This window comes from Piliocolobus tephrosceles, chromosome 16 (genome assembly GCF_002776525.5).
Source record: "Piliocolobus tephrosceles isolate RC106 chromosome 16, ASM277652v3, whole genome shotgun sequence".
Taxonomy (NCBI): Eukaryota; Metazoa; Chordata; class Mammalia; order Primates; family Cercopithecidae; genus Piliocolobus; species Piliocolobus tephrosceles.
The window spans coordinates 32651125-32666404 of record NC_045449.1 but is presented as its reverse complement, the minus strand read 5'-3'; the positions used below and the strand labels follow the sequence as shown (position 1 = coordinate 32666404).

The 15280-nt window shown below is 39.4% G+C and overlaps 1 protein-coding gene across 8 annotated transcripts in view; it reads right to left on the bottom strand.

The window, feature by feature from the left end:
* Window positions 1-15280, bottom strand: part of BCAS3 (BCAS3 microtubule associated cell migration factor) — a 722154-nt gene that overhangs the window by 492998 nt on the left and 213876 nt on the right. For all 8 annotated transcript variants that reach the window (XM_023204675.3, XM_023204674.3, XM_023204677.2 and 5 more), the window contains one exon: window positions 3780-3863. In XM_023204675.3, coding sequence (XP_023060443.1) covers window positions 3780-3863 — 84 coding nt within the window. The remainder of the gene's footprint in view (window positions 1-3779; window positions 3864-15280) is intronic.

Sequence of the window (15280 nt, the reverse complement as noted above, 5' to 3'; positions counted from 1 at the left end):
TTTTTTTTTGTTTTGTTTTGTTTTGTTTTTTGTTTTTGAGACGGAGTCTGGCTCTGTCGCCCAGGCTGGAGTGCAGTGGCCGGATCTCAGCTCACTACAAGCTCCGCCTCCCGGGTTTACGCCATTCTCCTGCCTCAGCCTCCCGAGTAGCTGGGACTACAGGCGCCCGCCACCTCGCCCGGCTAGTTTTTTGTATTTTTTGTATTTTTTTTTTGAGACAGAGTCTCGCTCTGTCGCTGGGGCTGGAGTGCAGTGGCTGGATCTCAGCTCACTGCAAGCTCTGCCTCCCGGGTTTACGCCATTCTCCTGCCTCAGCCTCCCGAGTAGCTGGGACTACAGGCGCCTGCCACCTCGCCCAGCTAGTTTTTTGTATTTTTTAGTAGAGTCGGGGTTTCACCATGTTAGCCAGGATGGTCTCGATCTCCTGACCTCCTGATCCGCCCATCTCGGCCTCCCAAAGTGCTGGGATTACAGGCTTGAGCCACCGCGCCCAGCCTCCCTCTTCCCTTTTTTTTGTCACCACATGTGCAGGCAACATGGTACCAGCCAGATAGAGACTCTATTTGCATAATAAAAGATTATGGTGGGATAGCCAGCCTCTACACGTTATGTAAATGGCACACCTGGTCCAACCAATCCACTACACCCTATGTAAATCAAACACCACCTCCTCAAGCTCATCTATAAAACCAATCACATCTCACCCCAATCCCAGAAACCTGCTTGGGCCCCCTCCCTCTACAGGAGGAAGCTCTCTTCTTTATTTCGCCTGTTAAACTTCTGCTCTTAAACCCACTCCTTGTGTGTCCGCATCTTCAATTTCCTTGGCATGAGACAACAAACCTTGGGTATTACCCCAGACAAACGACACCGCTTCACAGGACTCAAGTCATCATAAATGAGAGCCAGCAGAAACAACACACAACAAAAATGGACCCAAAAGGGAACCAGACATTAGAGTTATCAGAAACAGACTTCAATATGACCAGGTTTACTGTGTTTAAACAAGTTTGATAATTTGAGAAAATTTAAAAATCCAAAGAACCAGAAACTATCTCTATTTATTAAGATATTATCAATGAATATATGTTCAATTTTATCAAATGCTTTTTGTTCAATTGTGATAAGTATATAATTTTCTCCTGTTAAATGTGCAAATTATGTTCATTGATCTTGAGTGATAAACCAGCCTTATACTGTGGATTATCTCAAATGGATTGTGATACAATATATAGCGTCCTATATATTGAAGAATTGTGTCCTATATATTCTTATCCCAAGTGGGTTGTGACACAGCATATATTGTGTCCTATATATTATACTATAATTATGTCCATATATTCTTATCCCAAATGGACTGTGATACAATGTATATGGTATCCTATATAATGTTGTTTTTCTGCAAATATTTGATTTAGGATTTTTCACATCTATGTAGTGTTCTTGTATTATAATGCTCTTCTAAAGTTTTAGTATTAAGGTGATCTGGCTTCATCAAACCAGATTAGGCATAATCTGACTTTGCTTATTCTCTGGAAGAGTCTTTGTAATATCACCATTGTTTATTCTTAAATATTAAAAAGAATTCTCTTGAGAAGATTTCTAGGTCTGGAGACATCCTTGTTAATTTTTTTAAAGTAACCCTTATATTCTCCCAAACAGAAAAGTAAAAAGATTGCAGTGGTGCAATCATGGCTCACTGTAGCCTCGGCCTCCAATACTCAAGCAATCTTCCCACTTTAGCCTCTGGAGTAGCTGGGACAACAGGCATGCACCACCAATTTTTAAATCTGTTTGTAGAGACAGGATCTCATATGTTGCCTAAACTGGTTTTAAATTTCTGAGCTCATGCGATCCTCCCACCTCAGCCTCCCAAAATGCTGGGATTATAGGCATGAGGCACAGCATCCAGCCTTAAGGTGTTATATTAAACATAATTTCTTAGTCTTAAATGTGGAAGACATGAGTATAAGCCTCACAGTTCCCAATATTGCGGTATGAGAAAATGGGGAGTTTGCACTGTTTTTTTTCGTTTGTTTGCTTTGTTTTGTTTTTTGAGACAGAGTCTCGCTGCGTCGCCCAGGCTGAAGAACAGTGGCACAATCTTGGCTCCCTGAAACCTCTGCCTTCTGGGTTCAAGCAATTCTCCTGCTTCAGCCTCTCAAGTAACTGAGACTACAGGCACCGCGCCACCATGCCCAGCTAGGATTCGTATTTTTAGTAGAGATGGGGTTTCACTATGTTGGCCAGGCTGATCTTAAACTCCTGACCTCGTGATCCACCCACCTCAGCCTCCCAAAGTGCTGGGATTACAGGCATGAGCCACCACACCCAGCCCTGCACTTATTTTTAAAACATCTTAAGTCCAGCCTCACTTACTCCAGCATGTCTGCAACAAAACATGGAATGAAGATCACTTTATTTTTATATAAGCACATAAACACATAAGAATAGCAAACAGGAGCTGAAAAGTTATCCTCCATTCCATAACTAAAAATTACTGAAAATGATCATAAGCTAAACTATCGTGATACATGTGTATAAGACAGACAAGACTAAAAGGAGTCTAATACTTGAGAAAAAGATCTCATTGTTGTATTTTGTGGATAAATTAGTAGACTAATAGTGAAGATGTTTTCTAAACACTCTCTCTCAGCTCTTCATTGAAATAACCATCATAATTTTTGTATACACAATGGAGAAAAGTGAGCAATCTTTATTAAGATTTCTGCAATTGCTGGGTGCAGTGATGCACACCTGTAACCCCAGCACTTTGGGAGGCTGAGGTGGGTGGATTGTTTGAGCTCAGATGTTCAAGACTAGCCTGGGTAACATGGCAAAACTCTGTCTCTACAAACTATACGAAAATTTTGCCAGGCGTGGTGGCATGCGCCTGTAGTCCCAGCTAATTGGGAGCTGAGGTGGGTGTTCACTCCAGCCTGAGCAACAGAGCAAGACCCTGTCTTAAGGAAAAAAAAAAAAAAGATTTCTGAAATGTAAAATTCACAGTGCTATAGGCATAAAGACCTAATGGTTAATTCTCTTTTGAGTGCAAAATACGTAATGCTTCTCTCGTCAAACCAAGGACCACATTCTGAAGCACATCATGTAAGCGTCTGTGATCAAATATGAAGTATTTTTGTTTTGTTTTACATAAAACAGTGTGACCTTTGATTCCCACTCTGTGGTTTGCTTTAAACTGTTGTTCTTTTCTGAATGGTTGTGCTTTCTATTATATGCTGTCATTTAGATTCACTCTGTCATTCCTATTATTAGAATTGTTTTGTTGTATACTTCACAATTCAAAAGGATAGTGGTTACAAGAATACCTTATAATCAGCATAAAGTTTACCAGACATCATCAAAATTAACCCTCACACACATGAAAAAGAGAGCTCACTTGACAAACATGAAGGGGCAGCCCCTTGATATGAAAGAATCTTTGAATGTGACGAGGGACTGACTCAAGTTTTCAGAGGGAATAATATTCTTTTCATGAGAAGAAGACTCTGAAATGTTCAAAGATGCAAAGGGATGTCAGTGTAGGTAGAACAATGCAAATCACAGAGAATCCAGAAGTCACTGTTTAAAACATGGAAAGCTTCTTCCAAATGTGGTATTAATGAGATAATAGTCTTGAAGCTAGCTAACAGGCTTAAAATATTTAAAATTGGATAAGTACAAACACTGCAATCATTACAATAGAAAATATAATTCAAGAGAAATCTGAACAATTACTACACATAATCACAACTCTCCAAGATTTCGGAGGTACTCACTTTAGCAGCACTAATGACTGTGGCAGTGTAAGACTGAATGTTGTCTCCACAGGCTCCACCACGGGACTGATGACATCGAATCAACTGAGAAAAAGAGAGAGAGGCAGAAAGTCATTTCTATTAATCTGTTTAACTCTACAGGCTATTAGGATAGAGCTTATTTACCGTGCACAGTGATGGTGATGGGTGGGAATGTTTGCATGAGTGTATTTCAGACAAACAGCTAAAAGCTCTGCTGAGACACTTTTACCCCTTTTTATAATCTGCCGGTGCCATTCAGGCAGTTTCATGCTCAATTACGGTTTTCATTACAAGATGAATAGTCTTTAAGAATCCATAAACTCTGAAATGGTAGGAGGTCTGGTGGCCTTTCCACAAATAAATTTTAAAAATATAATCAAAGGACTTACACATGACTTCCTAACTTAAATATCTGACATGCTAACAAATTAGATGTTTTATCCTGTTAATTCCTCCATAAAGATTATAAAAGAAAACATAAAACGTAGACAAAAGATTTTGCCATATTTGCATTTTCAATTGTGTCAGTGGAGAAGTGTTACAAATTATGCATAAATCAACTATGACACATATACTAGCTGTCCATATCAGAGAGCTTAAACTTTTACCATTAGGAATGAAAAAGATATATCCTTATTTGTGACTGACGTAAATAAAGCAAACTACCAATTTTCAAAGTGAATCACTACTTTGATATGCATGATTATTTCACATGCTAAGAAATAAACCAGGGTAAAACTCTCCACTGGTCGTCTACTTCCTATATTTAGCAAAAAATGTCATTAGCCAGATTTGTATGTTTAACATTTTTAAAAAACAAAATGACAAGGGTAGAGTATTAGAACTGTACCACATTATGAGTTTTTTTAAAACCTCTGGAATTCACAAAGAATCTATATTTCACAAAACATAAAAATTAAAAATGCTTTACATCGTTTAAAACCAGGTCCTCTGATGAAGACTGATATGTAAACCTTTTATTCTTAATTCAAAATTTTCTTCATCACTGACACTGTTATTTTAAACATCCCTGAAAGCAATAGTAATATATTATAATAGAATGGAACACCCTTAAAAGTATGATATGCAAAGTCAAGAATTTTTTTAAGGCAATCTGTGTTATGTCACACTGAATGACTGCTTAAGTAGATTTCAAAGAGAAGTAAGGAACTTGCCAAATGATAGGTGATCATCAAATGTGGTTTCACATAGCGTAAGATAAAGAATTTGAAAAGTGATCATTTTAACAAATAAAAAGAATCTCTCTCTTGCTCACTCATTCATCCACAAATACACATTCAAAGAATTATGAAAATTATTCCTCTGCTGCCTCCTGCTGCATGAGCAAGGAAAGAAAGGCTATTACTTATTCTCTGCTTCTGGTAATTAAAATACTCAAGGACAAATATGTAAAACTAAACGACACTCTTATCTTTTTTTTTTTTTTTTTTAAGAGACAAGAGTCTCACTCCATCACCCAGGCTGGAATACAATGGTATGATTTCAGCTCACTGCAAACTCTGCCTCTTGGGTTCAGGCAATTCTCCTTCCTCGGCCTCCCAAGTAGCTGGGATTACAGGCACGTGCCACCACGCCTGGATTTTTTTTGTGTGTATTTTTAGTAGAGACAAGGTTTCCCCATGTTGGCCAGGCTGGTCTCAAACTCCTGGCCTCAAGTGATCCACCAGTCTTAGCCTCCCAAAGTGCTGGGATTACAGGTGTGAGCCACCACGCCCAGCCCTACTCTTACCTTTCAAATTCAACTACAACTGAATCAGCAGTTTTACACAAAAGTAACTAAGTCAGAAATTTTGGTCTACAATTTAGAATCATCAGAAAATTACATTTGTATCTTGGTTCAACAAAATGAAAGATGAGTCAGAGTTTTCTACAGTGCAAAATCCTATCAAATGAACTAATTTCCAGGAAATATTATTAAGCACAAGAAAAAAGGGCAATGTGCCAAAGAGCATATATACTATGTTATCTTTTGTGAACAAAAGGGATAGAGACTTTGGTCAAAAGCCATTTGATGCTCATCCCCTTCACTTAGAAGAACCAAAATAGTGCATAGAGAATCACACTTCAAATACATTGTCCCAGGTAAAACACTAGAATTCAACAGAGAACTAACAGGAAACACCAAAAGTGGGTAGGAGAAGGAAGGCAGGTAGCCTGCTTGGCTAGGATAGGCTGGGAGCTGGGAGTGGCTTCCCAACACAAGGCAAGGGTAAGTAAGAGAATTCCAGTAGCCCACATCTCCCGCCATGGAGCCATGCAATCTCAGCCAGGAGAGACACCCTCAACCCTCCCAAGCCCTGAAACTTAACACAGGGAGCTGCCAGGAGACTCTCAAACAGAACTGCTCCAGGGAGGTAACCTGTACTGGGTCCCATACACTTTCTGATACCTAAGTGGCTCTAGCAAGACGACATTTTCTTTTTCTTTTCTTTTCTTTTTAAGAGACAGGTCTCACTATTTTGCACAGGCTGCAGTGCAATGGCTATTCATAGGTGTGATTCCACTACTGATCAGCATGGGAATTTTGACCTGCTCTATTTCCAACCTGCGCTGGTTCACCTCTCCTTAGGCAATCTGGTGGTCCCCTACTCCTGCGAGGCCATCATATTGATGCTGAACTTAAAGCAGACACCCGATTGGCATAGTGCACTACAGCCCAGAACTCCTGAACTTAAGCAGTCTTCCTACCTCTGCCTCCCAAGTAGCTGGAACTACAGGCACAAGCCACCATGCCCAGCAAGACATCATTTTCAAACCTGGTTTTGGCAGATGGCGTGCTGCTCTGGGGCCTAGAAGCACTGGGACTGAGGTGTTAAAAAAAAAAAAAAAAAACTCAGGGGTCTGGAGTGGTGGCTCACACCTGTAATCCCAGCACTTTGGGAGGCTGAGGTGGGCGGATCACCACCAGATCAGGAGTTCGAGACCAGCCTGGCCAACATGGTGAAACCCTGTCTCTACTAAAAATAGAAAAATCAGCCAGGCATGGTGGCACACGCCTGTAATCCTAGCTACTCAGGAGGCTGAAGCAGGAGAATTGCTTGAACCCAGGAAGTGGAGGTTTCAGTGAACTGAGATCATGCCACTATACTCCAGCCCGGGCAACAGAGTGAGACTCTGTCTCAGGGGGAAAAAAAAAAAACTCAGGCTGTCACTGCTAGGACTAGGGTGTGATCTGGGCACATTCCTGCAGTAGGAGCTGAGAATCGAGTAAAGCATTAGCTGTAGCAGCTACCAATGCAGGGAAGCAAGGGCTGCCAGGACAGAGACTGAGACACGAGCAGGCATGAGTTGCCACTAAGACTTGGTTGCAAGCTGGGCAGAGGCTCCTGCAGCCAGGGATGGGGGTGAGACAGGTATATGCCATTGCCACCAGGACTGGGAGGTGAGCCCCACTAGAACTGGGGTGTGAAAGAGACACATTTTCCCCACCTACCAGCCTAGCTGTGACCACTGAGGCCAGACCTACCCTCTGCAGAGGCAGCTTCAGGGCCCCTTACCCAAGAACTGATCCTAGGACTACCCTGTCCCCACCTACCATGGCTGGTATCTGCTCTCACCGTTGGGGAGCCTGAGAACAAGCCATCCAGCCTAGTTCTGCCCTCAACCCCCAAATACAGAACATATAACCCAGGGTCCTTGGGACTGCCCAACCCAATCCACTTCTTTGGGTACATAAGCATTCCTCCAGGGGGTCTGAGGTTGGGTCTTATCTCCCTGCCACTGCCTCAACAGCTGGCATCTACCTGCAAATTCCAACTACAGGCCTGGAGAATACCTCCCGAACCCCCAGACCACTGCAGCCACCACCAACATCAACACACACCACTAGGAACAAAAAGAATTATCTTGCCACTGCTACTGTCATCACCCATGTCATACTGGCTGCCCAGGGAACCAGGAACCAGCCCACTCACATCGTTCACCACTGGCACTACCAGCATCCAAGCAAGCTACCTGGAAGACCAAGAATCAGCTCACTTGTAACCACCAATATAGGTGCCAGTGTACACTACTCTGGGGCACAAGGATAAGCACACTCAGCCCAATGCTCCCACCACTGCATACTGATGACCAGCTGACCTGGTATCCCAGTCTCCAGCAAAACTTCACCACAGCCACCATGAATAATCACACCCTAATTCATTAAGTAAATAATAAATACCCCTAATGATGTATACAGAAAAAAAAAAAATCAGACTACATCACTGCACATACCCAGAATCAAGACCAAAGTGTCCTATCCAACCAGTACTATAGTTACATCTTCATTCATAAAAAAAGTCCTCTACAAAAGTAAATGTAAAAATATGAAGTAACTGTTGCACCAGATGTGCAAATATCAATGTAAAGACACAGGAAACATGAAAAATAAAATATGACGCCTCCAAAGAAACACAGTTTTCTCCAGCCAGATTCCAATCAAAACAAAATTTATGAGAGTCCATATATAGGACTCAAAATAATAATTTAAAACAATCTTGTGAGATACAAAAGAACTCTGAAAAACAATACAGAAAAATCAGAAAAACAATTCAGAATATAAATGAGAAATTTACCAAAAAGATAGATAATTTTTAAAAGAGTCAAATAGAAATTCTGGCAGGTACAGTGGCTCATGCCTGTAATCCCAGCACTTGGGGAGGTCGAGGCAGGAAGATTGCTTGAGCCCAGAAGTTCAAGACCAGTTTGGGCAACATGGCAAGACCCTATCTCTACCAAAAAAAAAAAAAAAAAAAATTAGCCTGGTGTGGTGGCACACACCTGTAGACCCAGCTACTCAGGAAGCTTAGGCAAGAGGATCACCTGAGCCCTGGGGTTCTAGGCTGCAGTGAGCAGTGATTGCACCAGTGAACTTTAGCCTGGATGACAGAGTAAGATCAGTGAGATCCTGTCTCTAAATAAATAAATAAATGAATAAATAAATAAATCTGACTACATCAGGCAAAAGGGAGAATCTCAGAACTTGAAGACAGATCTTCTGAAACAATCCAATCAGATAAAAATAAAGAAAAAATAATTTTAAAAATAAGCAAAGAGACGTTATGACATCTGGGGAAACATAAAGTGTCAAAACATTACAATGATCAGTATTCCTGATATTGAAGAGAGAAAGAAAAAATTTGAAAGCACATTTAATGAAATAACAGATGAAAACTTGCCAAGTCTAACAAAAGTTTGGACATTCAGATACGACAGGCTTAGGAATCCCCAAGCAGATACAATGGAAAAAGGTCTTCTCTAAGGCACATTATAGTCATTGTCTAAAATCAAAGATAAAGAGTAAATCCTAAAAGCAGCAAGAAAAAATAGTGTCTAGTCACACATAAAGGAAACCTCACCACATTAACTGTAGATTTCTTAGCAGAAACCTTACGAGCCAGAAGAGAATGGAATTATATATTAAAGTGTTGAAAGAAAAAAGCATGTCAGCCAAGAATACTGTATCCAACAAAATTACCCTTCATAAATGAAGGAGAAATAAGGTTTTTTCCAACAAGTAAATTCTGAGAAAAATCATTATCACTATATTGGCCCTACAAGACATGCTCAAAGTAGTCCTAAAGCTGGAAGTGAAAGGACAACATTTAGTATCACAAAAACACACCAAACTATGACTATGAAACTCACTGGTAAAGCAAAGACACAAAGGAGAAAGAGAAAGAACTCAGAGTACCACTGCAGAAATCCACCAAACCATAACATCAAACAATAAGAGAAAAAGAATGAAACCAAAACTACAGGAAACAATCAACAATACAATAAAAACAAAGCCCTACATATTAATAATGACTTTGAATGTAAACAAAATAAATAATCCACTTAAAAGATACAGAATAGCTAAATGGATTTTTTTAAATGACCCAACTATACGCTCCTTACAAGAAATTCACCTTACCATAAAGACATATGTAGACTAAAAGTAAAGGGGAAAAAAAAAGATATTCCACACAAATGGAAACCAAAAGTGAACAGGAGTAGTTATACTTGTATTAGATAAAACAAACTCTAAAGTCAAAAACAGTTGGAAAAAAAAAAAAGACAAAGAAGGTCATTGTATAATGATAAAGGGATCAATTCAGCAAAAGGATGTAATAGTTCTAAATATATATGCCCTCAACACTGGAGTACATATGTTCGTAAAGCAAATTATTACTATATACTATATCTAAAGAGAAATAAACTGAAACACAGTAATAGTGGGGGACTTCAAAACTCCTCTCAGCATTAAACAGATCATCCAGCCAGAAAATCAACAAAGAAACGTTGGATTTAAACTGGACTTTATTTATTTATTTATTTATTTATTTATTTACTTACTTACTTACTTACTTATTGAGACAGAGTTTCGCTCTGTCACCCAGGCTGGAGTGCAGTGATCTCAGCTCAACACAACTTCCACCTCCTGGGTTCAAGTGGTTCTCTTGCCTTAGCCTCGCAAGTGGCTGGGATTAAAGGCGCACGCCACCATGCCTGGCTATTTTTGTATTTTTAGTAGAGATGGGGTTTTGCCATGTTGGCCACGCTGGACTTGAATTCCTGACCTCAAGTAATTCACCAGCCTTAGCCTCCCAAAGTGCTGGGATTACAGGCATGTGCCACCGTGCCTGGCCTAAAACTGGACTTTAGACCCAATGGACTTAACGGACACTTACAGAGCATTCTATCCAATAACTGCAGAATATGCATTCTTAGCCAATAGAACATTCTCCATGATAGACCATATGTTAGGCCACAAGTCTCAATACATTTTTAAAAACTGAATCATATCAAGTATCTTCTCAGACCACAATGCAATGGACTAAAATGAGAAATAAATACCAAAAGGGACTCTGGAAACTTTATAAATACATGGAAATCAAATAACATGCCCCTGAACACAACTGAGTCAATTCTTTAAAATCTTGAAACAAATGATGATCTTGAAATACAACATACCAAAACTGGGGAATCCAGCAAAAGCTGTGCTGACAGAAGTTTACAACAATAAATGCCTACATCAAAAAAAGTACAAAGGTTACAAATTAACAACCTACAATGCACCCAAAGGAGCTAAAAAAGAGTAAACCAAATCCATAATTAGCAGAAGAAATAAAGTAATAAACAGCAGAACTAAGCAAAATAAAGAAACAATATAAAAGACCAATGAATAAAAAATTGGTTCTTCAAAAAGATAAACAAAATTGATGAACACTAGCTAGATTAACCAAGAAAGGAAAGACCCAGATAAACAAAATGAGAAATGAAAAAGAGAACATTACAACTGATACCACAGAAATACAATAGATCAGCAAACTATTATAAAAAGCTATACACTGAAAATCAGAAAAATCTAGAGGAAATGGATAAATTCCTGGAAACATACAACCTAACCTAATAAGACTGAATCAGGAAAAAACAGAAATCTGAGCAGACCAATAATGAATAAGGAGAGTGAGTAGGTAATAAAGTCTCCCAAAAAGCAAGCCCAGGACTAGACAGATTCACAGTTGGATCCTACCAAATGTACAAAAGAGAACACTAATTTTCCTGAAACTATTCCAAAAAAATAAAAGAGGAAGAAACTCTCCCTAACTCATTCTATGAGGCCAACATCATCTGATACCAAAACCAGACAAGGACACCACAGAAAAGAAAACTATAGGCCAAGATCCCTGATGAACACAGACACAAAAATCTTCTAGAAAATAGAAAACAACAGCACATCGAAAGTATAATACACCACAATCAAGGGGGATTTATTCCAGAGACATGGGGATGGTTCAACATATGTAAATCAATAAGCGATAATCACATCAACAGAATGAAGGACAAAAACCATATGATCATCTCAATAGATATAAGAAAAAAGCATTTAATAAAATTCAACATCCCTTAATGAGAAAAACTCTTAACAAACTAGGCATAGAAGGAAATTACCTCAAAATAATAAAGACCATATATGACAAAACCACAGCTAATATCAGGCTGACTGGGGAAAAGTTAAAAGCCTTTCCTCTAAGATTTAGTACAAGACAAGGATGCCCACTTCACCACTCCTATGTGACACAGTACTGGAAGTCCTAGCCAAAGCCATCAGGCAATAGAAAGAAAGAAAAGGCATCCAAATTGGGAAAGTAGAAGCCACATTGCCCCTCTTTGCTGATGACATGATCTTATATCTAGAAAAACCTAATGATTTCACACACACACACACAAATCTTAGATTTGCTAAATGAATTCAGTAAAGTTGCAGGATATAAAATTAACATACAAAATTTAATAGCATTGGTGTCTATACACCAATAATGATCTAGCAGAGAGGGAATCACATTTACAATAGCTACAGAAAAAAATACATAAGAAGAAATTTAACCAAGGAGGTGAAAGATCTCTACAAGAAAAACTACAAGACACTGATGAAAAAAATTGCAAACACCAACAAATGGAAGAACATCCCAAGTTCATGAATTGAAAGAATCAATATGATTTAAATGACCATACTGCCCAGAGAAATCTACAGATTCAGCACAATTCTTATCAAATTATTAATGTTTTTTCCACAGAACTGGAAAAAAACAATCCTAAAGTTCATATGGAAGCAAAAAAAAAAAAAACAGCCAAAGTAGTCCTAAGCAAAAATAAAAACTCAGGAAGCATCACACTGCCTAATTTCAAACTATACTACAAGTCTGCAGTAATTAAAACAGCATGGTACTGGTACAAAAATAGACACATAAGCTGGGCATGGTGGCTCATGCCTATAATTCCAGCACTTTGGGAGGCCAAGGTGAGTGGATCACTTGAGGTCAGGAGTTCGGGACAAGCCTGGCCAACATGATAAAACTCCATTTCTACTAAAAATACAAAAATTAGCCAGGTGTGGTAGCATATGCCTATAGTGCCAACTACTCAGGAGTCTGAGGTGAGAGAATCACTTGAACCCAGCAGGTGGGGGTTGCAAACGAGCAGAGATTACGCCAGCCTGGGCAACACAGCTAGACTCTGTCGGGAAAAAAAAAAGATACATAGGTCAATAGAACTGAACAGAGAACTAAATAACATCAGATACTTACAACCAATTGATCTTTTTTGTTAACAAAGCTGACAAAAATACACAATGGAGAATGGACACCCTATTCAATAAATGGCACTGGGAAAATTGGCTAGCCATATGCAGAAGAATGAAACCAGACCCCTATCTCTTACCATATACAAAAATTAACTCAAGATGGATTAAAGACCTACATGTAAGACCTGAAACTATAGAAATCCTAGAAGAAAACCTAGGGAAAAACTCTTCTAGACATTGTCCTAGGCAAGGAATTTATGACAAAGACATCAAAAACAAAGGCAACAAAAATAGACAAATGAGACTTCATTAAACTAAAAAGTTCCTGCACAGCAAGAGAAATAATCGATAGAGTAAACAGATAAACTACACAATGGGAGAAAATATTTGTAAATTATGCATTCATCTAAGAATCTACAAGAAACTCAAACAATTGAACCAGAAAAAAACAAACTCCATTAAAAACCCCAAAGAACAGAAACAGGCATTTCTCAAAAGGAACATAAATGGCCAACAAACAAATGAAAAAAAATGTTCAACATCACTAATATTCAGAGAAATGCAACTTCAAACCACACCAAGATATCATCTTACACCAGGGAAAACGGCTATTCTTTTTTTATTTTTATTTTTATTTTTGAGACAGTTTCATTCTTGTTGGCCAGACTGGAGTGCGACAGCACAATCTTGGCTCACCGCAACCTCCACCTCCCAGGTTCAAGTGATTCTCCTGCCTCAACCTCCCAAGTAGCTGGGACTACAGGTGCACGCCACCATGTCCGGCTAATTTTTTGTATTTTTAATAGAGACAGGGTTTCACTATGTTGGTCAGGCTGGTCTCAAACTCCTGGCCTCACGTGATCCGCCCACCTTGGCCTCCCAAAGTGCTGGGATTATAAGCATGAGCCACCATGCCGGGCCAAAAATGGCTATTCTTAAAAAGTCAAAAACAGCCGGACACTGGGGCTCATGCCTATAATAATCCCAGCACTCTGGGAAGCCGAGGTAGGTGGATCACTTGAGATCGGAAGTTCAGGACCAGCCTGACCAACATGGAGAAACCCCGTCTCTACTAAAAATACAAAATTAGCCAGGCATGGTGGCGCATGTCTGTACTCCCAGCTACTTGGGAGGCTGAGACAGGAGAATCACTTGAACCCAGGAGGCAGAGGTTGCGGTGAGCCGAGATCACGCCATTGCACTCCAGCCTGGGCAACAAAAGCGAAACTCCGTCTCAAAAAAACTCAGTCAAAAACAACAGATGTTGACATGAATATGGAGAAAAGGGGATGCTTATACACTGTTGGTGGGAATGTAAATTAGTTCAATCTCTATGGAAAACAGTATGGAGATTTCTCAAAGAACTAAAAATAGAATTACCATTTGACCCAGCAATCCCACCACTGAGTATCTAACCAAAGGAAAAGAAATCATGAATTTAAAAAGGACATGCACTTGTATGTTCATCACAGTACTAGTCACAATAGCAAACTCATGGAACCAAACTAAGTATCTATCAGCAGTTGATTATTTGAATAAAGAAAATATGGTTATACCCACCATGGAATACTATGCAGCCACAGAAGGAATGAAATCATGTCCTTTGTGGCAACATGCATGGAGCTGGAGGCCATTACCCTAAATGAACTAACTCAGAAACAGAAAATCAAAAATAGCATGTTCTCACTTACAAATGAGAGCTAAACAATGGGTACACATGATGATGAAAATGGAAATACACAGTGGGGACTCCAAAAGGGGGAGGGAGGAGGCAGCAGAGGGTTGAAAAGTCACTTATCGGGTACAATGTTCAATGTCTGGATGATGGATACATTAGAAGCCCAATCTCCACCCTTACACAATATACCTATGTAACAAACATGCACCTGTACCCTGTGAATCTTAAAACAAAACAAAGATACATGGCTTCTTCAGATTTTATAGTCAAAGAGCATTTTCACTGAAAGAGACTGGTACCCCAAAATTTAATTCAATTTTACAATTGCATACTCCGCCCCAAAGCTAAAACAATTAGAAACTAATAAATGCTAGCTCTTATGAAAATACTACGTAAGGACATTTATCTAGAAATATTTCGAGATGAAATCACAACATTTGATTCACAAACTCCTTGTGAAGGCCACTACGCTGTCTGGTCTCTGTACATGACACCAGATATTAACATATATTCCTGAAGAGGGAAAACTGGTGCATATTCAGGCTGTGCATCTATGAAGGGAGTTATTTCCCCTCAAAGGCAATATGTAACTATTTACATATTACCTCCACTTCCAAATGGGCAGTCTGCCACGTGAGAATACATCCACAAGACCCAAGGGACAATTTATACATCTTTGTCTTGAATATTTCCAGCACTCAAGGGAAATGCTTTACAGATAGAAACGTTAGA